General features: G+C 44.3%; 1 protein-coding gene across 1 annotated transcript in view; it reads left to right on the top strand.

Moving 5' to 3' along the window:
• PGR (progesterone receptor) overlaps positions 1 to 21241 on the top strand; it is a 74615-nt gene that overhangs the window by 29361 nt on the left and 24013 nt on the right. The window contains exon 3 of the mRNA XM_056858121.1: positions 12798 to 12914. Within this exon, the coding sequence (XP_056714099.1) occupies positions 12798 to 12914 (117 nt within the window). The remainder of the gene's footprint in view (positions 1 to 12797; positions 12915 to 21241) is intronic.

Raw genomic sequence — 21241 nt, 5'->3', positions numbered from 1 at the left:
ACTTCCTGTTGTTTTAGTTCCAATGATAGAGAGGGTGTTATAGAGAGTCTTCCGTTCCAGGCACTCCCTTACTGCAAACGTGGCAGGAATTCGCCGGAAAATCAGGAAGAGAAATCACCCTCCCCTTCCTTCGGACCTCTCATTGGTGATAATTCTTGTCAGTCTAAAAGGTATCCTTCCGACTCTTTGTTATGGTTTAGGCTGATCGATCCGATAAGGCTCCTGTCGCTAATCCCGATGACTAACTCAGATCAAACTTTTTCAGTTCGGATTATGGAGGGGTGGGGGTCCCAGAAATATTCTTATCAGCCTCCCGTCTGTTCAAATTTCTAGTAAGTAGACGAAGAGTTCTTTTGTACTCACTTGGGTGTCAAGAGGTGAGGTTCTTTTCTTTATGTAGTCCTTATGTTGGTATTAAGGCAGTGGAGGGTAGAGCTTGCTGCCAAAGTTGCGTTTTGGCGATGTCCTTCCCTAGTGCCCTCGCAGGACCGGCGTCTAGGACTCCGAGGGGCTTAAAAAAGCCCCCTCAGAGTACCTAGGAGGTCAAACCGCGTTTGCGGGCTGCAGGGAGTTCCTGCTTTCCAACCCACTTGCAAGGGTCGGATTGGGGTATCTATGTACCCCCAAAATAACGCAGACTTGGATTTCTCCCAGGACAACCTGGGGAAATGGAGTGCTCTCTCCAACGGCACCACCGGAAGTCCGAGGCTCTGGATCTTGTGACGTCCCCACAAGAATGGTCGCTAATTTGGGCAAACTCCTCTCTCAATGCCTGCTGCTATCACACTTAACTTTTATCACACTTAAGTTGCCCTCCCCCCTTTCGCAATTAAAAAATGAACATTTTCAACATTACCTGGTGTAGTCCCAGTTGCATGAACTCCAGAGGAACTGGCATCACTGGGATCAAGTTTGCCTTCGTAACCTCTAGAGGCCGAACAGGGAGTTGCGGCGGCCATCTTGTCCGTGCGCGTCTTTTTCGCGCCGTTTTGAACGACTCCCGGCTGGAGGCTCCGTTTTGGTGCCGCCGCCTGCAAATCGGGCCGATTCGCCCGTTTTCCCCCTTTTGCGGCTCTTGGACGCCGCTAGGGAAAGCTGTTGGGGTGGGGGGAAGGAGTCCAACTTGCTCCTCATCTCCTGACATTAATTCCTCTGAAGCCCTATCTCCACTCTCAGACATATTGTAAACGGAGGGGAGGGGAGGGGGAGACAGAGGCAAAGACGAGGGAAAACAGTAGATACAAGAGGAAAAGGCTGCTGGGTGCACACAGACCAAGATTAAGACTAAGAAAAAACACAGAAATAAAGTTAGACAGGAATAATTATTGAAGTGCAAAGGCTAGGAAAGAAGGTTTGCTACAGAGCTAACCACAAATGCTGCTTCTCCCTCTAAGGCAGGAAGAGAACTGGATATCAGAGGGCGGTCCTAGCACATGTGACAGGAAGTAAAGTTTTTTTGGATCCTGCCTCCCTGAGCATAGGAACGGCAAAACCCGCTGATGAAGATGTACTCTAAACTTCTAGTATCAGTGGAGTATATAGTGCCTAGGTGAAACTGGGCAGTCCAAGGTTGCAGCCACAAATCATTGGCTACTGCACTTTTGTTGGTGTATACTAGCAGTCATTTGAAAGTTAATTTTCTTGAATGGACAAGCCAGTCCACTTACCAACGTGGTGTAGTGGTTAAGAGCGGTGGTTTGGAGCGGTGAACTCTGATCTGGAGAACCGGATTTGATTCCCTGCTCCTCCACATGAGCGGCGGAGGCTCATCTGGTGAACTGGGTTGGTTTCCCCACTCCTACACATGAAGCCAGCTGGGTGGCCTTGGGCTAGTCACATTCTCTCAGCTGCACCTCCCCACCTGTGGGGAGTGGATGGGAAGGTGATTGTAAGCTGGTTTGATTCTTCCTTAAGTGGTAGAGAAAGTTCCCATATAAAGACCAACTCTTCCTCTTCCTCTTTTCTTCTTCTTCCTCCTCCTCCTCCTCCTCCTCCTCCTCCTGTAGTGCAACAATCACACAACATGCAGTGATATGTGGGTGCAGGGTTTAAATCCATACCACAAGAGTGTTGGAGGGACCCTGTTAAACCAGCCATGTATTCTCCAGGAGATCCCCAAACCAATCCATGCCACGCTGAGCCATGAAACTCACTAGGTGACCTTAAGCGAGTCCCGTTCTTAGCTTAACTTGCCTTACAGGGCTGCTGTGAGGCCAAAATCGGGGGGGGGGGGGCGAGAACAGCGTGCAGCGTCATGAGCTCCTGTTGGAAGGGTCACATCAAAAGGTGATAGGTATTTCTGCAGGTGGGAAGGGATCTGAAGCAATACTAATATACAATAAAATAACTATACCATGTGCACACGTTACAAATGAATTGCCGCTAGAAAAATCTCTAGTATTGTCCAAGTCTCATTTTGAAGCTATAAGAGCCATCCAGGTGGCTTTGGGCCAGATCAGTACTATTCCCTATTTCTGAAATTAGCCAAATATCTTGCATATCTTTCCCCTATTAGTCATACAGTCTACCCTTCTGAGAGATGCTGGAATTTGAATACAAAGGTCAGAGAACTGACAACTTTCCCTTAGCTCCTACATTCTTAAACCACAAATATTAGCCTGAGAGCATACATGCTTATGTGTAGGAGAGAGGCTAAATCCATTCAGTTAGACTTCTGTTGGTATCAGTACGACCATGGCTTTTTACATTTTTAGAGTTACCGTGTTGGGTGATTACCAACAATTTGGAGGCATAATAACCTAATTTAGAGATTTTTACCTACGAAGTTCTTCATGGTCTTGAACCAATATGTTGGCAGGACCATCTCTCTTGATATACTCTGCTGAGACAGCTTCACTGACCCTAGCAAGTAAAATGAAGGGCTGCCTGTACCCCCACATTCTCTCTTGTGGCTCCCACTGGCGGGAACAGCCTGCCTGACAAGGTCAAGAAGGCCCTCACGTTGCGGCCATTTTGCCGAATGTATAAACAGAACTGTTCAGGAGGGGTGTTTTTTTTAAAGGAAGGGAATAGGGCAGTGGTAAAACGGAATTGTGCCCGAAAGTCACTTTTTATAAAGGGAATTGTCCACACTGGTTCCTTATCATTGGATCATGCCATTTTTAGTGCTTTGCAGTTGGGCCAAGCCAACTGATGCAGGCCTCCACAGTTTGAATGCAACTCATGAGCCATCGAGCTGAATGTAGCCATGTATGGTGGCCTGTTGATGATTTAATAAATTAACCTTCTGTGTTTGCTGCCAGGTAGGCAGATTATGGCCAAAAACGCATGGTCCCTTAACCCACTTTATTCCCCATTTCAGTCAGGATCAAGTTGACCCGGGCTGGGGGGAAACTGTACGCATTACCTTGAAAAGCAGGGACGAAACTGTGTGCAAATCCATCCATGTAAACAGAAAGTGTGGGAGACGTGCACAGTTCCTGTTTAGCTTGCAACACCCCGGCCCCCGGTGATTGGTTGTTTCCCGGGGCAGGGAAGGCCCTCATTGGTCAATTTGAAACGACCAGTCACCGGGGGTGTGTGCCAAACTAAACAGGAACTTCACGTCTCCCGCACTTTCTGTTTACATGGTTCGATTGGCACAGTTTCGTCCCTGCTTTTCAAGGTAATGCGTACAGTTACCCCCCCCCCAGCCCGGGTAAAATTGATCCTGGTTGAAATGGGGGGAAAAGTGGGTTAAGGGACCATACGTTTTTGGCCATTCTCTCCACAGGCCACAATAGCTAGCTAGTCAGTTACATTTAGCTTGGTTATGTACAAGACCTACACTATACTTAAGTTATATTTCATTGACTTAAAAGTAAGCGCAAACCTTCTTCAAATACAAGCTCAACCAAATAGTATTTTCGTGTCTCTTTAGAGTACATTTCCCCATGAAACAGGTGGGCAATCTGGACAGAGAAAACTTGTGGGACTTGCTTTCATGGGATATAGAGGTGGCTGCTAGATCAGATGGTTTCTAAAGGGCTGAGACTGGGATGACAGGTCTATCGGTGGCTATTATTCATGATGGCTGAATGGTACCTCCATGTTACTCACACACACACATGAACACACATGAAGTTGCCTTATACTGAATCAGATCCTTGGTCCGTCAAGATCAGTATTGTCTACTCATACTGGCAGTGACTCTCCAGGGTCTCAGGCAGAGGTCTTTCACATCACCTACTGCCTGGTCCTTTTAACTGGAGATGCCAGGGATTGAACGTGGGACCTTCTGCATGCTAAGCAATGTTCTGCCACTGAGCCACAGTCCCTCCCCAAATTCAAGGGCAATATATCTTTGAATAACAGTGTTGGAGGCAAGGCTGTAAAAGTTTGTCCTGCGTGCCCCTGTTTTGAATCTTCTTTTTAAAAAAGGTAAAGAAGGAAGTGGCTTTGCATGAAAGAGGAACCTGATCTTTTGAAAGGAAGGTTGCAGTTTTGCATCCAGTCGTGTGAGATAAAGCCCATGTAATAATTTGCAATCTGGGGGCAGATTATTGCATGGGACAAATTGCTATGTGTGCAGTTGCTGCACACAATGAATCAGGCATATCCTGTGTAATTTTCTCTACAGAAGTCTGTCACATTAAAATGCAACATGGAATTGAGACAAAAGCAAAGTAAATGGGGGCAGGATTTCATCCAGTATCTACATGTGATGAGGTATGGTGGACTCATGGAAACAACTGAAGAACAAAGGGGAACAAAGAAAGTCAATCTAAAGGTCAGGGGAAACCAAAGGGGTTGAGCTAAACAGTATCTAATATAACAACCAAACAATCTATTTTTATTATATATTGTGCACAGTGGACTCTAATCTGGAAAACTGGGATTGAATTCCCTATTCTTCCACATGAGTGGCGGACTCTAATCTGGTGAACCAGGTTGGTTTCCCCACTCCTACACAGGAAGCCAGCTGGGTGACCTTGGGCTAGTCACAGCTCTCTTAGAGCTCTCTCAGCTCCACCTACCTCACAAGGTGTCTGTTGTGGGGAGAGGAAGGGAAGGAGATTGTAAGCAGGTTTGAGTCTCCTTAAAAGGTAGAGAAAGTCAGCATATCTTCCTCCTCCTCCTCCTTTTCCTCTTCTTCTTCCTCTTCCTCCTCTTCTTTCTTCTTCTTTCTATCTTCTTATTTCTTCTTCTTCTTTCTTCTTCCCAAGCAGATGCTCTGCGACTGAGCTGTGGCCACTCCAGACCCTTGGGTAAAGACACGTCTTTCTTAGCACCTGTTACCTGAGGTTCTTTAACTGAATATTGTAGCCCTCTTCAGATGTTATGTTTAACCATGCTGGTAGTCTGACCATGGTGCTTGGTCCCCCAATGTAGTGAACATGCACGGTCACCATTTTGTGTGAACTGGGCACGTAGAGCTTCCATATGTGCAACCCATACATTGCCTAGTTCAGACAAAACAGCAAGCATGATATCAGGTGCATTGCAGGGACCATGCGTTCCTAATATGTGCTGAAGGGCCAAGCATGTGGCCACTGAGGCACAGCCTCTTTCCTACATCAGATGAAGTATTTAAATGACTCCCTGCACATTTAAAACGATCATAGTGGAGAGAAAACTAGGCCTAAACTTCTTCCTGCATGGTATTTCTGTATGTGTAGAGGTTTTCTAACCTGGGGTGCATTTGATGCCCCACCTGTAGTCTGAAAGAAGAAGAAACCTGCAAAAGAAGTAAGGGAGGGGCTGTGGCTCAGTGGTAGAGCATCTGCTTGGCATGCAGAAGGTCCCAGGTTCAATCCCTGGCATCTCCAGTTAAAGGGACTAGGCAGTAGTTGATGTGAAAGACCTCAGCCTGAGACCCTGGAGAGCCGCTGCCGGTCTGAGTAGACAATACTGACTTTGATGGACCAAGGGTCTGATTCAGTAGAAGGCAGCTTCATGTGTTCATGTGTGATTCCTTCTCTGAAGGCTATGGATTGGATTATCTCTTATTTTCAGACTGGGTGGGAGTGACCTGCATTCTCAGTTGCAAATGGAAGCTTAACCCCCTGGAACGAGGTTGTTAAAAAACAATTGAATGGCACTGCGGCCAGTTCATTCTCTTGTGCGCTGTAGCAACCGAAACAGGATGATTGATTCACTTGGCTTAGGAAAATCGAAGATGAATGAGGTATTAGATGTTAACACTCCCTTGAAAAACAAATGCCAGAGATTCTTTAATATTTTATTTACGAGAGCACCAAAGCGATTGGAGGCAGTGATCACAATCCAACTGAACTCCGAAGGGGTTTGTTCCGTAGATGTGCCTAGGATTGAGCTACATAGGTCAGAGAGTACTCCCGGTTGTCCTAAACAAGAGTCTTGTGGGGCTTTAAAGGCTAACAACAGGTTTTTATTCAATCATACGCCTTTATGGACTAAAGCCCATTTTGTGAGATGCACATCACGGGTCTTCACTAGCTAGATACATGTTTTGTTTATGAAATTTGAAAAGGTGAAATAACAGGTTGAACGGGCATGAAATGCTGGAAGTACAAGGTGAAACATAATTAAGTAAAATAAGCAGGGGACCTGCAACGGGAAATCCCTGGGCCAAACTAGACGTGATTACGTCCTCCTGACCACCACAAGGACGCTGCCACCATTTTAGTCATTTAAAAATGTTGCAAGCAGTGCGCTTGTCCTTTCCCCCCCCACTTCTTACCAAGTGCCAGAACAGCAGTGTGGAGTGTGTGCAGCTGTTTTGACAGATGGTAAGACATGGGGTGGTGGTGCGCAAGAGGACCTCAGCCTTTGTGGCATTTTAAATGACTTTAAAATGGCAGTGGCATCCTCGTGGATTGGGCCCCCTGTATCTGTTTTTCCTATCTTGCTGGCTTGCACTTTCCTACCCTGCTTCTCCCATTTGCTCTAGCCCCCAGTCTTCTGCTGATTGCAGGCCCCTCTTTTGCTCTTCCTGCTGCCGATGGCCTGTTCCTCACGCTTGAGTTACTGCTGAGTTTTTTGGGAGTCGATCCACAAGCTGGGGAATCGGTTTGGGCAGGGATCTTCACGTCTGCTTCTGTGTAATTTTACAGTTGCGGAGTCCGTTTATTTTCCTCTGCACTGGGCTTAAATTATGAGGATTTTCAAGAGAGAGTGCAGTTGTCATTGGTGTCATTATCGGTGGTGTCAGAGCCCACCCTTATTTTTTTTAAAGGCCCTAAAATATCGATATTACACTTTAATATTGCAACAATAGGCTTATGAGAGTCTCTGAATTCCCAGCTTTCATTTAAAAAGAAGTCTCTAGCCTGTTTCCGTGCGGAGATATAACAGAAAAGGTGTATCTCCACGAGGGTAGGAGCTAGAGACTTAAGCAAAAAGACATTTCTCCGTGAGGGAAGGGGATAGAGGCTTTTTAAAAAAATGAAAGCTGGGAATTCAGAGAACCTCTTAAGCTTATTGGTTCAACACTACAGTGTTGCACAATATTTTAGGGCCTTTAAAAAATGAAATCACTCATCTTTTTTGGGGGGGGGGGGAGGGAGTGGTTTAACGATGACGAGAGTCCAGTCATTGAAAACTGGGCTGGAGGTGGGTGGGGAAAAGAAAACTGTTAGAAACATTACACACAAGGAAAAAACCCGACTCAAGATCCGCTTCCAGAAAAACATCCGGGTAAAAGTGGTCTCAAAAGAGAAAGGAACAAACTGGGGGGAGGGGGCACACAAAGAAAACAGAAGTGAAAACTAAAGACACAAAATGCACATGAAAATCAGGGAATAAACCAAAGCAGTATGGGGCCAGAACTGACAGAAAATCCCAAAACCATGCAGAAAAGCCATTTTTGCTTCCTTCCCTGTTCCACTCTAACCATTTACTGCTTTCCACTCCTGTCCCTTCTTAGAAGTTCCCACCCCAGTCCTGGCAGCATACTTCTCCCTTTAACTAGACTTCTCTTGCTTCCAAAGGGATTAAATAAAAATAGTTTAAAGCACTGAGCTTTCATGAAACCACTTCACAAGATCTCGACCGCCATTTTTGGTTGCCTAGGGGATATTGTCTCGAATTGCTTATGTAACCCAGGTTGGTGACCAAATTTCATGAGGTAGTCTTGCAAGATCTCAGCACAGTTCATTTCATGTTCCATTTAATCCCAACCCTACCCCTCAAATTTGAAGAATTTGCTGCAAGTTTGGGGTTTTCCTGAGATTTGCAGAAACATCTACTCTAGTTCTGGATGCCCCCTTTATAGTATTTTTTTTAATCTCTGCAGGAGGGCATACTTGGATATCAGATATACAATTCAAATGTAATGAAGAATAGTACTTAATGGCAGCAAGGAGTGATAACACTGTTCCCTGGTTGCACTAAGCCGCTTAACACCTGTAGTGTCGAGAATCCCGCGCCCTAGTTAAGTCCTGGGGAGATGGTATCAAACTTGTTGATAGATTTTTAATTTGTCAGTTTCATGCTGAATTAGACTTTGAAGCCTTCTTGTTAGAGAATGGTTACTTTTAAGTTAGCACCAGTGTGACTGAAATGTTAATTATTGGAGAAGAAGAGGAAGAAGAAGAAGAGTTGGTTTTTATATGCCAACTTTCTCTACCACTTAAGGGAGACTCAAACCGGCTTACAATCACCTTCCCCTCCCCTCCCCACAACAGACACCCTGTGAGGTAGGTGGGGCTGAGAGAGCTCTAACAGAGCTGTAACTTGTCCAAGGTCACCCAGCTGGCTTCGTGTGTAGGAGCGGGGAAACAAATCTAGATCACCAGATTAGCCTCCGGCGCTCATGTGGAGGAGTGGGGAATCAAACCCGGTCCTCCAGATCAGAGTCCACCGCTCCAAACCACCGCTCTTAACCACTACACCACGCTGGCTTGGTAGCAGTCTGTATCAGTGTAAAAATAACATCCGTAAATTAGATGTATCTTTTGCTCAATTTATGTCATTTTGCGGTTATAGAGTAATATGCATTTTCATCTTTGCCGGTTGTGTAGTGAGAGATCTGTGCAAAAACAAAGAAACCACCTCCAGTTCCATGCTCATAACAGAACAACCCGCCATTAAAAAGTCATCATAACAAAGCTTCATTAATGTCATTGTGACCCTGGCATTGTGAGTGATGTGCTAAAGGCTAATCAGTCCATAAGATACTGATTTTTCTTTTGGTGTGTCATGTTAAACAAGTATCTGGTAACTGCAGCAAGGATGACACCAGATATCCAAATATGGATTGGAAAATCCTTGGAATATATAACGATGGCCCAACTAACAGAATATTTGAAGGATAAAACGCAAGAATATCACCAAGAGAAATGGAAACCTTTTTATAAGTTTATTAACAGAAGTTGAATTACAAGACAGGCCGAGTTACATATATATAATTAAAAATACAAAGCAAACAGAATAACTTGGAATATTATATTAATGTGTTGAATATATACGGACATAAACAAATAATTATTTTACTCAATGTATAACGCAAGTTTAACTAAGATTAGAAAGTAATATTTCATAACTGATAGAAGGGGTAGAAATGCATCAGAATGATATGATTATATACTGGGTTTTTTTATTACTTTTCTTCCCTTTTCCTTTCTGTATCCTTATATATGAAACATAATAAAAATAAATTTTTAAAAAAGAACAGGTTGGCTTGTCCTTCTGTAATTTGACACTACAGAAATGGAATCTGAGTATCTGGAGTCCACAGAAATGGCTTCTAGGTTTATTTCATTTAAAAAAAAAGATATCACTGGAGTCAATAACGCATTTTCAAGATATATTTAATTATCAGACTAACAGCCCATTCCTGAGCCCCGGGGAGAAAGTCCATAGGAAGTGCGTAAGTGGCGCCACTTGTGCAGCCAAGACTGGCATGGACGCTGGTGTTGGGGTGCTCATGCTGGCCTCTGTGGCTTGCTGTGGCAGCGTTGCCCTGGGATGGTGGCTTGGCCTCCCACCGGCATCCCAGCAGCGCAAGTGTTTGCGCAGATGTCCCAGGGGGTGTTCCTGGAGCAGGGGTCTGCAAACTGTGGCTCCCGAGCCACATGCGGCTGTTTGGCCCATTGAGTGCGGCTCTCCAAATTTGGTTCGGAGCCCCTGCTCTCATGCCCGCTCGCGCCGGCAGCCGGGCTGCGGAGCCGGCGCGCCTGAGAGAGAGAGAGAGAGAGAGCACGAGAGAGCAGGCGAGCGGGTGCGCTGTCTCTTCCCCCCCCCCCGCCGTGGAGAATGGCCAGGTCCCCCTTTCCCTTGCCCTCAATGGTTGGGAGGCTAAAGCCTCCCCTCCCCTCTAGCCACGCAATTGCTGGGCAGGCGGCTTGGGGCGAGCTTTCTTTGGTAGACCTGGCCTCCTGCCGAGTCCCATTGGGAGGCCATGTCTACCCACTGGCTTTCTTGGCGGTAGACCTGGACTCCGAGGAAGGGAAAAAGTCCCCTTCAGAGGCCAGGTCTACCAATTGGCTTCTATGGGCCTCCGGAGGCCAGGTCTACTGCCAAGAAAGCCAATGGGTAGACCTGGCCTCCCAATGGGACTCAGCCGGAGGCCAGGTCTACCAATAGGCTTTTATGGCGGTAGACCAGGCCTCCAGACGAGGACCACAGATGGGGAGGGGGAAATGGCAGGGACTTACAATTTAATTTTTATCAATAAATAAGATCACTATTAAGTATGATATCAAGTTTTATTCAGTGTACCTATAGTTTAATTAAGACTTAAAACTTTAATTAAAGTTTATTAAGTTAATAAACAGTGTACCTACCTATATAGTTTAAGTTTAAGAAATTTGGCTCTCAAAAGAAATCTCAATCGTTGTACTGTTGATATTTGGCTCTTTTGACTAATGAGTTTGCCGACCCCTGTCCTGGAGCGTTCCGAGGGCAAAGCTGCCAATAGGAAGTTTCCTAACCCACTCCAGCCTGGGAACACCCCCCTCATCCTCAGTGGTGTTGCGCCAGGTTTTTGCTGGCGCAGCATTGCTTTAGTCTATGGGGTTTTCCCCACCATTTTTTATTTTTGAGAGTTAAATGGCCCCTTTTCCTGCTCGCAGCAGCCTCCAAACCTCTTTGGAGGCGCCCCTGCAGCTCCGGCCACATCATCCCCAGGCGCCGGTGGGCTCAGAAATGGTCTGCCTGTCAGAAACAATAAATAAGGAAAGGTAAACAGTGGTATCCTAAACAGAAGTGTGCCCTTCTAAGTACATTGAAGTCAAAGTGCTTCAGGGTGTAACTCTGTTTAGGAGGACACTGTAAGTAATAGATTATGTTGGACATTGTTCCATTCACACCAAACGCCCTTGTCTCTTGAGATCTTTCCAGAATGAAAAGGCCTTTGGGTTCTTGAAGTAATTAACATCAAGGATTCAGTCCAAAGGCCATTTTTCCCCAATTGCTCTTCATTTATTTCCGCAACAGACTCAGAAAGCATACCAACAGTATCAACCATTGAGTTAACATAATGATGTAGTCAAGCTTGTTTACAGCCATTGACATCAGACAATTGACTCTGAAAATGAACACACACGCAAAAAGTAGGGGCCACTGTTGAAATGTGAAACATTTCTAGGAAACCCTAGAAAGGGCCTGAACCACTCCATGCACTCCCTTACACGTGTGTCAAGGGGTCCACTGGAAAAGAGCCACTGGCTATGTGTTTTTCGCCCGTTAGGCATCCATAAAAGGTAGAGCTGTGCTTTTCTCAACTGATTCTGCTCCCAGCCAAAATCACATGCTGGGCGAATGTTTATGTGTATGGACACTGCCAACCTGAGGTATAATATTTCTTTCATTCAGATCCTTAACATGAAGCTGCCTTATACTGAATCAGACCCTCAGTCCATCAAAGTCAGTATTGTCTACTCAGACCGGCAGCAGTCCTAGCAGCACAATATCCAAAAGCCTGTAAGATCAAAAACTGGAGAAAAAAACGAACCGCACACCAGCAGGTCTATTGACCATGATAATATTATTAATGGACCTGTTATTGATCATATAATATAAAATAATCTTTCTTTTTAAAAATAAAAATAAACCTCACAGTCAACTAATGGGTTGTTGCAATTAGTGTACATATTAACACGAGTCTATGATTAAAGCATTCTTCTAGCGTGGTTTTGTCTCCCCTTTCCTTCACGAAAGGAAGTCCAGTCATCCCAATAACCCTAGGAGGCAGATTGTGTGTGTAAAGTGCCATCAAGTCACAGATGACTTATGGCGGCCCCATCAAGGGGCTGTCAAAGCAGAGGTGGTTTGCTGCTGCCTTCCTCTGCAGAGTCTTCCTTGATGGTCTCTTTTCCAAGTACCGACCCTGGTAAGCTTCCGAGATCTGACGAGACCAGGCTATACCATGCTGCCTTCCCACCGGGAGATAGGTTAGGCTAAGGGAAAATGGGATGGATCCTCCCTCTACCTTACCATTCCACTGAGGAAAGTTTGAAACCTACTGCATCTTAAGTGGCTTTTCTGTTGGAAGAAGAGCCGATAGGATAGGATAGGATAGGATAGGATAGGATAGGATAGGATAGGATAGGATAGACCATCCCAATGAGTGGTCCAGGGTCATCTGTGTGGATAAACTACATAATTTTAGCTATCTAAATAAAGTTCATTCCTTAAAATCCTTGACCAGTATTTGACCATAATTAACATAATTATCAGTAGACCAGATCTGTCTCTCTTGCTGACCAGGTATCCTTGTGAATCTTTGTGGATTGATGGTAAATTACAAACATGTAAAACGCTTGCCAAAGGGTCAGGTTGCATTTCCAGTCGATTGGGCTGGGAATTTTCAGCAAATGCTTAGTTTTTACCCATGGAATCCTCCTGGACTTATTTTTTTCTCCTGTTTCTTTCAGGACAGCATAACTATTTATGTGCTGGGAGGAATGACTGTATAGTTGATAAAATTCGCCGGAAGAACTGTCCTGCGTGTCGCTTGAGGAAGTGTTGCCAAGCTGGCATGGTACTTGGAGGTAGGCGTCTTTTGATTCATGAGAAGAACTCAAATGTATGGTAATGAAAACAGTTGCTGTAGTGTCTACATGGAACCAATTACCTAAGGGGTGGGCGGGCTTTCCCTTGCTGGAAATCTCTATGCAGGGGCTCAGCACCCATCTTTTGGAGACGCTGTTTGGATTTCCTGTATTGAATCAGTGTTAGAAGTCTACGGGTCCTACCAATGTTATGATTCTATAATACGTAATGGGATGATGGGATTTTCTGGGGCCACCATCTTTTGTGGATCCATTTTAGATTTCCTGCATTGAGTAGGGAATTTGGGCTAGAAGGGCCTTACTCTATGATACATAAAACAGTGTGCTGCCTATAGTCTGAAGACTAAAGAAGTCATTTTGATTTTCGTTTCGCAAGCTGTGTCTTTATTATTTTTCTTATTTTGTATTATTATTTCTTATTACATAGTTCTGGCAGTAAACCCTACCCAATTTGCATAAAGTAAGGATGTTACACTGGGGTAGGGGGTGGAACCTCTATGAAACATGGCTGGCATTAGGATTTTGTGCACAGTTCTAACCTCCTGGAGTATGGCTGTCCTTCAAACAAACGTTACAAGGAATGTGTGGTTACCAGCTGGAGCAGTAACTACACATCTCTTGCCCTGTGTGTTCCTGCTAACATTTATTTAAATAATGTTTATTTGTTTGCATATTTGTTTATTTGGAAAATGTATATGCCGCCTCGCCAGAGACCTGCTGGAGGTGGTATTTATTTATTTAGAAAATGTATATGATGCGTTGTAATTGTGATGTCATTGTTTCTTGGAACCTCTAAACAGGGAGACAGTTAAATGGAGCAAGGAAACGGGTTCACCTAGATGATACATGCAACATGTGTGACATGAATTGGGTTGGGGGTCTCAACCTGACTTGTATAACACATAACATCTGGGTGAGCTCTGGAAATGCACTGGATCCATATGTCTAAACATTTACCAAGAAGATGCTTTTTGTAGCATATTCCCAGTAATGTCAAGCCAGGGACTCAGTTTGTGACTAAAGTGTTAGTTTGAAAATATACTGGTATGAAACTTGAATGCGGGTAGTTATTATATATTTGGAATCAGTGTAGTACTTCATGGTTTGGTGCTTCTCACCAAAGAGCAAAGAAAGAGCCCGCCTCCCCTCACAGTTAGGTTTTCTGTGTATTCAGAGGACTTTCATGGTATGTAAATATAAAAAGAAGACCCTCTCCCCAGATGACATAAGGACTTATCCTTGGACTGCTGAGAGTTTTAAGTGTTAATTAAATAAAACAAAAAGGCGGGGGTGGGGATTGGCCTGGTTGACCCCCTAAGAAATCATAGTATGGGTTGATCTAACAGTTAGAGTGGTTCCTTTGTGGAACAGGCTTCCTGGGGAGGTAGTAAGCTCCCCTTCCCTGGAAATATTTAAGCAGAGGCTGGATGGCCATCTGTCAGCAATGCTGATTCTATGACCTTAGGCAGATCATAAGAGGGAGGGCATCTTGGCCATCTTCTGGGCACGGAGTAGGGGTCACTGGGTGTGTGTGTGGGGGGAGGTAGTTGTGAATTTCCTGCATTGTGCAGGGGGTTGGACTAAATGACCCTGGTGGTCCCTTCCGAATCTATGATTCCAGGAGAGGGGGTAATTTCCTAATTGTTTGTTCTTTCTCCCTGGCAAATTTTGGTGGGCCCTCAGTGTGTGTAATTGCACATCATCTGTACCTCAAAGTAAACTGTTCACAGACAGCCTTGGGCAGAGTTATGTTGCTCCCGAAGTCTTGGTTGCTAAAAGTCTGTCAAATCTTTTGTGACCAATCTTTGTGCCTGTTTTATGATGAAAATTCCATGTGTGCAGAGAAATGGTCCCTGCTCACTGTAAATTCAGGAGTGATTCGTAGTGACTGGCAGTAAACTCAAGGTAGTCTGGACACACCTTCTGAAGGTTTCTCATTATGATGTTTCCGCTGCCTCCTCGGGGTCCATATTCCACAGAATGGGAGGTACAGTGAAAAAGGAACAGGTTTCTGGTGATGCCAGGCACACTAGCTTTAGAGGGGGAACAGCCAGTAAGCGGCAGCCCAAAGACTGTAATTGGTCCATGGGAGGAGACGATCCTTTAGATAGGTGGATGCTGGACCAGGAAGGGCTTCAAAGTTCATAACCAACACCTTGAATTGGACTTAAAAACAAACTGATGAAGGAGCAGCTGAGGCTCAGCGGTAGAGTCTCTGCTTTGCATGTAGAAAGTCCCAGGTTCAATCCCCAGCATCTCCAGTTAAAAGGACCAGGCGGTAGGTGTTGTGAAAGACCTCAGACCGAGAGTCTGGAGAGCCACTGCCAGTCTGAGTAGACAGTGCTCACCTTGCTGGACCAAGGGTCTGATTCAGTAAAAGGCAGGTTCATGTGTTCATGTTGCGGCCAGTATAGCTGTTTTTAAGATGGACATGATATGTTCACATCGGCAAGCCCCTGAAATAACTGGGCTGCATTCTGAACCAGCTGCAGTTTCTGAGTTGTCTTCAAGAGCAGACCAGTGTAGAGCACATTACAGTAATCCAACTGTGAAGTCCGATTGATTGAGTCTAAGAAAGGAGAGTATTGGCAAACCATGCGCAGATGATAGAAGCACTCTTGGCCTCTACGTCTACCTGCTTTTCAAACTGCTGTGCGGGCACAGGCTTAATAACTGTGAAGAAAAATATTTGACCAGGAAAAATTGTCGAACCAAATCATTTTTACAGCAGGAAATAACAGTGGAGAGAGTGTTTTAGATAGTTGATTAATAAGGCCTGTCGTTTGGTTAATACCCCATATTTCTAATAGGGAGGATAATTTGTATTCACTTTTTAATGATGTGATGTGTGAAAATGCTTCTCAGGCTTTCACTGATAATTTTTTAATTCTCTCATCACTGTCAAAGAGGTCGACATTTTCATTACAGTGCTGGCCTTCAGTAAGACCCCTAGAGAAGATATGATTACACCTGAGCCACTTAAACATAATTTGAATTAGTTTGATCTCATTTCATTCTTTAGTCTACATTCCATCTGGGTGGAATGGAAATATGATTGTTGCGGTCTACAGGAAGGGTGCTAGAAGCCATCTCCAACAATTGTAGTCCCATTTATATACTGTTGCTCACATGAGCACATAAAGCTGCTTTATACTAAGCCATACCCTGGGTCAAGGTCAGTATTGTTTACTCTGACAGGTAGCAGCTCTCCAGGATCTCAGGCTAGGGTCTTCCACATCACCTGTTACCTGATCCTTTCAACTGGGGACTCCAGGGAATGAACCTGGGGCCTTCTGCACGCAAAGCAGACACTGTTCTGCTGAGCCCTTGATGGTGAACACACAGAGCTTAATCTATCAATGTCAGTATTGTCTACTCCCGGCGTCCTTAACCTTTTTGAGCCTGTGGGCACATCTGGAATTCTGACATGGCCCCAGAGATATTGTGGTTTCGGTTCCAGACCACCACAATAATGTTAATATCCCAATAAAGTGAGTCACACAAATGTTTTTGGTTTCCCACTGCATATGACAGTTATGTTTACATTGTACTGTAGTCTATTAAGTTTGCAATAGCATTACGTCTAAACAATGTACTGTAATAACAATCAAAAATATTGTGAGAATTACGAAAAAGTGACACAGAGACACAAAGTGAGCACATGCTGTTGAAATAATTGGTGCCGATAAGACTTGCTCGAAAACACAATGTCTGTGAAGTGCAATAAAGAAGAGGTATGCCTGTAGATGATGTGCTTTCCTATATTGAGTTGGTAAAAGGAACCAATTCAGTTTATTATATACAGAAGGTACGATATAATTTTATTCCCTCATGCCCATGTGGGATTGTACTGGAAACATTTATGTGAATCTGAACATTTTTGTATTAGTTGAGAAACCCAATATATTTATTTACTTCATTTTATACCCTTGCCTTTGACCCTCCTCTCATCCATTTTATTCTCACAACAACTCTGTGAGGTAGTTTCTCAAGCTTCCTTGGCAGAGTAGAGATTCAACATTCGGCCTCCCAGATCACAGTCCAACACTCTAACTACTTGCCTGTAAACCCACAAGTTGTTGTTATATTGTTGTTATTATGAATAACAACAACTATAAATTATTATTAATAACAACAGCGTGGTATAGTGGCTAAGAGCAGTGGTTTGGAGCAGCGGAGGCTAATCTGGTGAACCAGGTTAGTTTCCCCACTCCTCCACATGAAGCCAGCTGGGTGACCTTGGGCTAGTCGCAGCTCTCTCAGCCGCACCTACCTCACAGGGTGTCTGTTGTGGGGAGGGGAGGGGAAGGTGATTGTAAGCCAGTTTGATTCTGCCTTAAGTGGTAGAGAAAGTCAGCATATAAAAGCCAACTCTTCTTCTTAATAATAACAATAGTGACTTCATTTATAGCCTGTCTTTCTCTCTGAGACTCAGGGCGGATTACCAGATATAAAATGCTGTTCATTCAATTCAATTTTGGGAGGGGCTGTAGTTTGCTAGAAGAGCATCTGCTTGGCATGCAAAAAGTCCCAGGCTCAACCCCTGGCATCTCCAGTTAAAAGAATCAGATAGTAGGTGATGTGTGACCTGGATGGCCCAGGCTAGCCGGATCTCGTAAGATTTGGAAAGTAAGCGAGGTCGGACCTGGCTGGTGTTTGGATGGGAGACCATCAAGGAATACCAGGGTTGCTATGCAGAGGCAGGCAATGGCAAACCACCTCTGAACACCTCTTGCCTTGAAAACTGTACAGGGGCACCATAAGTCGGTCGCGACTTAAAGGCACTTTCCACCACCGCCAGTAGGTGATGTGAAGGACCTCTGCGTGAGACCCTGGAGAGCCGCTGCCCATCTGAGTAGGCAGTACTGATCTTGGTGGACCAGTGGTCCGGTTCAGTATAACGCAGCTTCGTGTGTCTTTGTGTTCAGTGAGACAGCAAATAAACAATGCAGTAGGAGTAGGATTACAGAACTAGAAAACGATGCAAGCCAAAAAGGGTCTAAAGCAACAAAATCTATCTAAGGCAAGGCTAGTCAATTAAGGTAGAAGACATGGTAGTAAAAGAGGGGGATGATAGGTATAATAAACATTGTCATTTACGAGTTGTTCTGTACCTAGTTTGTGGTGTTTGGAACAATTACAGTCAGAAGTTTGGAAGTATCCCTCAGTTAATTTTCTTTATTAGATCCTGGCTCTTCCCGAGGAGGTCAGGGCTACCTTTTTCTCCTCCAGTGAAGTAGCTTATGCTGAGAGAGAATGGTTGGCCCAAAGTCAGTGAGCTGTGTGACAGAGTGCAGATTTGAACCCAGGTCTCCCTGGTTATAGTCCAACACTCTTAACCATTGAGTAACTTGGTTCAGAATGGCATATTCCAGGGAGAATCCCTATCAGGAAAGTGTTTGATAAGCATCCCCAGCTGCAGGTGGTTCATTGCAAATTTAAGTAGTATTTTTATTCACTAGATTACAATCCAAAATGCCTCTCTATGGGGCAGTCATCTTTTACTTCCCAGAAAGGAGAAATCTGGCAACAGAAATTATTAGGTTTGAAAAGAATCCCTTTGGCTTTCCCCCAGTGAGTGTTCTTCATTTAAGAACATAAAAAAGCCATGCTGGATCAGACCAAGGCCCATCAAAAGTCCAGCAGTCTGTTCACACAGTGGCCAACCAGGTGCCTCTAGGAAGCCCACAAATAAGACAACTGCAGCAGCAGCATCCTGCCTGTGTTCCAAAGCACCTAATCTAATAGGCATGCTCCTTAGATCCGGGAGAGAATAGGTATGCATCATGACTAGAATCCATTTTGACTAGTAGCCATGAATAGCCCTCTCTTCCATGAACATGTCCACTCTCCTCTTAAAGCCTTCCAAGTTGGCAGCCTTCACCACATCCTGGGGCAAGGAGACCCACAACATAACTATTCATTGTGTGAAGAAATACTTCCTTTTGTCTGTTTTGAATCTCTTACCCTTCAGCAGATGATCCAGCATTCTAGTATTATGAGAGAGGGAGAAAAGCTTCTCCCTGTCCACTCTCTCCATACCATGCATAATTTTATAGACCTCTACCATGTTTTGCCTTACCCACCATTTTTCTAAGTGAAACAGCCCTAAGAGTTATAACCACTCCTCATACGGCAGTTGCTCTAGCCCCCTGATCATTTTGGTTGCTCTTTTCTGCACCCTCTCAAGCTCTGCAATATCCGTTTTTAGATGTGGTGACCAGAACTGTACACAGTATTCCAAGTGTGGTCTTACCGCATAGATTTGTATAAGGTCAGTATGAGAGCAGCTGTTTTATTCTCAACTCCTTGTCTAATTATGGTCAGCATGGAATTTGCCTTTTTCACAGCAGCCGCACACTGGGTTGACATTTTCATCGAGCTATCCACTACCACCCCAAGATCCCTTTCTTGTATATTTGAAGCTGGGATTGAATCTAATTTGCCATTTTAATGCTTATTCCTTCAGTCTGTTTTTGTTTTAAACACCCTAAATAATTTGGTGTCATCTGCAAACTTGACAACCTCACTGTTCACCCTCAGCTCCAGGTCATTGATGAACAGGTTGAAAAGCACCAGTCCCAACACAGATCCCTGAGGGACCCCACTACTCACATCCCTCCATTGTGAGAACTGACCATTTATTCCTACTCTTTGTTTCCTATTTTTTAGCCAGCTCTCAATCCATACGAGAACTTATCCTATTATCCCATGTTTATGAAGTTTGCTTAGCAGTGTCTGGTGGGAGACTGTGTCAAAAGCTTTTTGGAAATCCAAATACACAATGTCTACAGGCTCATTCCTGTCCACATGCTTATTGGCATTTTCAAAAAAAAACAACAACTCTAAAAGGTTAGTGAGACATGACCTACCTTTACAGAAGCCATGTTGGGTTTTGCTCAGAAGGCCTTGCCCTCTTATATGCTTGATAATTTTATCTTTAATAATGCTTTCCATCAATTTACCTAGAACAGACATTAAACTAACTGGCCTGTAATTTCCTGGGTCCCCCCGTAAACCTTTCTATAAATGAGTGTTACATTGGCCCATAGTTACTAAATCGCAAATCGATAGAGAAAGGTTTTTTGGGCCAAGAATCTTTCTGTGTTCCCTAACAATAGATAAACTGTATTAACATTTCACCTTATGTTACCTCTCTTATCCTAATGGTTTTTGAAAAAGTGTGTTTTCACTCTCCGGAGACTTCAGCAGATGTCTCAGCCCTTCATAAAAATTATAAAAATCTACTATGCACTCTGTATTTGTGGAAAGGAGTATGCCTTATTATTAATTTGATTGTGCTATCGATAAAGAGGCAAGGTTGAAAGTCTTCCCTTCACACAAACACACACAAAACACATACTTCCTACCCGTTTTGACTCCTGGGCTAACTTGCCAAAAAGAAATGCATTCCTGTTGGCAAACAAAGACCAGGTCACTCATGGAAAAGATAGCCTCTTTTACCCTGGCTACAGAAAGATCAAAATGCCTTTTCTATGAATGCTCATACGATCGATTGCTCTAAGGATCATTTAAAAATAATTTGACGTATTTGTTTTGTTTACAGCTTTGTGTAATTGTGTGGTGTATATCTGTTTTGTTGTAACTGTAAATCTGGTTTGTTATGGCCCCTGCTCAAGACAATAAAACCATTACTTATATCCCAGAGGAATAGTCATGTCGCTGTGTTACAGCAGAAGCAAAAAGGAGATTTGTGGAAATCAAGAGTGGCAACAGAACATGAAAATACCAATGATGCATAGAATCATAGAGCTGGAAGGGGCCATAGAGGCCATCTAGTCCAGGTAAAGGAAAATCTGGTTTGTTACGGCCCCTGCTCAAGACAATAAAACCATTACTTATATCCCAGAGGAATAGTCATGTCGCTGTGTTACAGCAGAAGCAAAAAGGAGATTTGTGGAAATCAAGAGTGGCAACAGAACATGAAAATACCAATGATGCATAGAATCATAGAGCTGGAAGGGGCCATAGAGGCCATCTAGTCCAGGTAAAGGAAAAAGGTAAAGGTAGTCCCCTGTGCAAGCACCGGGTCATTTCTGAGCCACGGGGTGACGTCACATCCCGATGTTTCCTAGGCAGACTTTGTTTACGGGGTGGTTTGCCATTGCCTTCCCCAGACATCTTCCCTTTACCCCCTGCAAGCTGGGTACTCATTTTACCGACCTCGTAAGGGTGGAAGGCTGAGTCAACCTTGAGCCGGCTACCTGAAACCGACTTCCATTGGGATCGAGCTCAGGTCATGAGCAGAGAGTTCTAATATTAATCTACTTTCTCTGTCCCATGCA

This window comes from Euleptes europaea, chromosome 12 (genome assembly GCF_029931775.1).
Source record: "Euleptes europaea isolate rEulEur1 chromosome 12, rEulEur1.hap1, whole genome shotgun sequence".
Lineage (NCBI taxonomy): Eukaryota > Metazoa > Chordata > Lepidosauria > Squamata > Sphaerodactylidae > Euleptes > Euleptes europaea.
The sequence above is the reverse complement of the archived record's forward strand: the minus strand, read 5'-3'. Positions and strand labels throughout refer to the sequence as shown.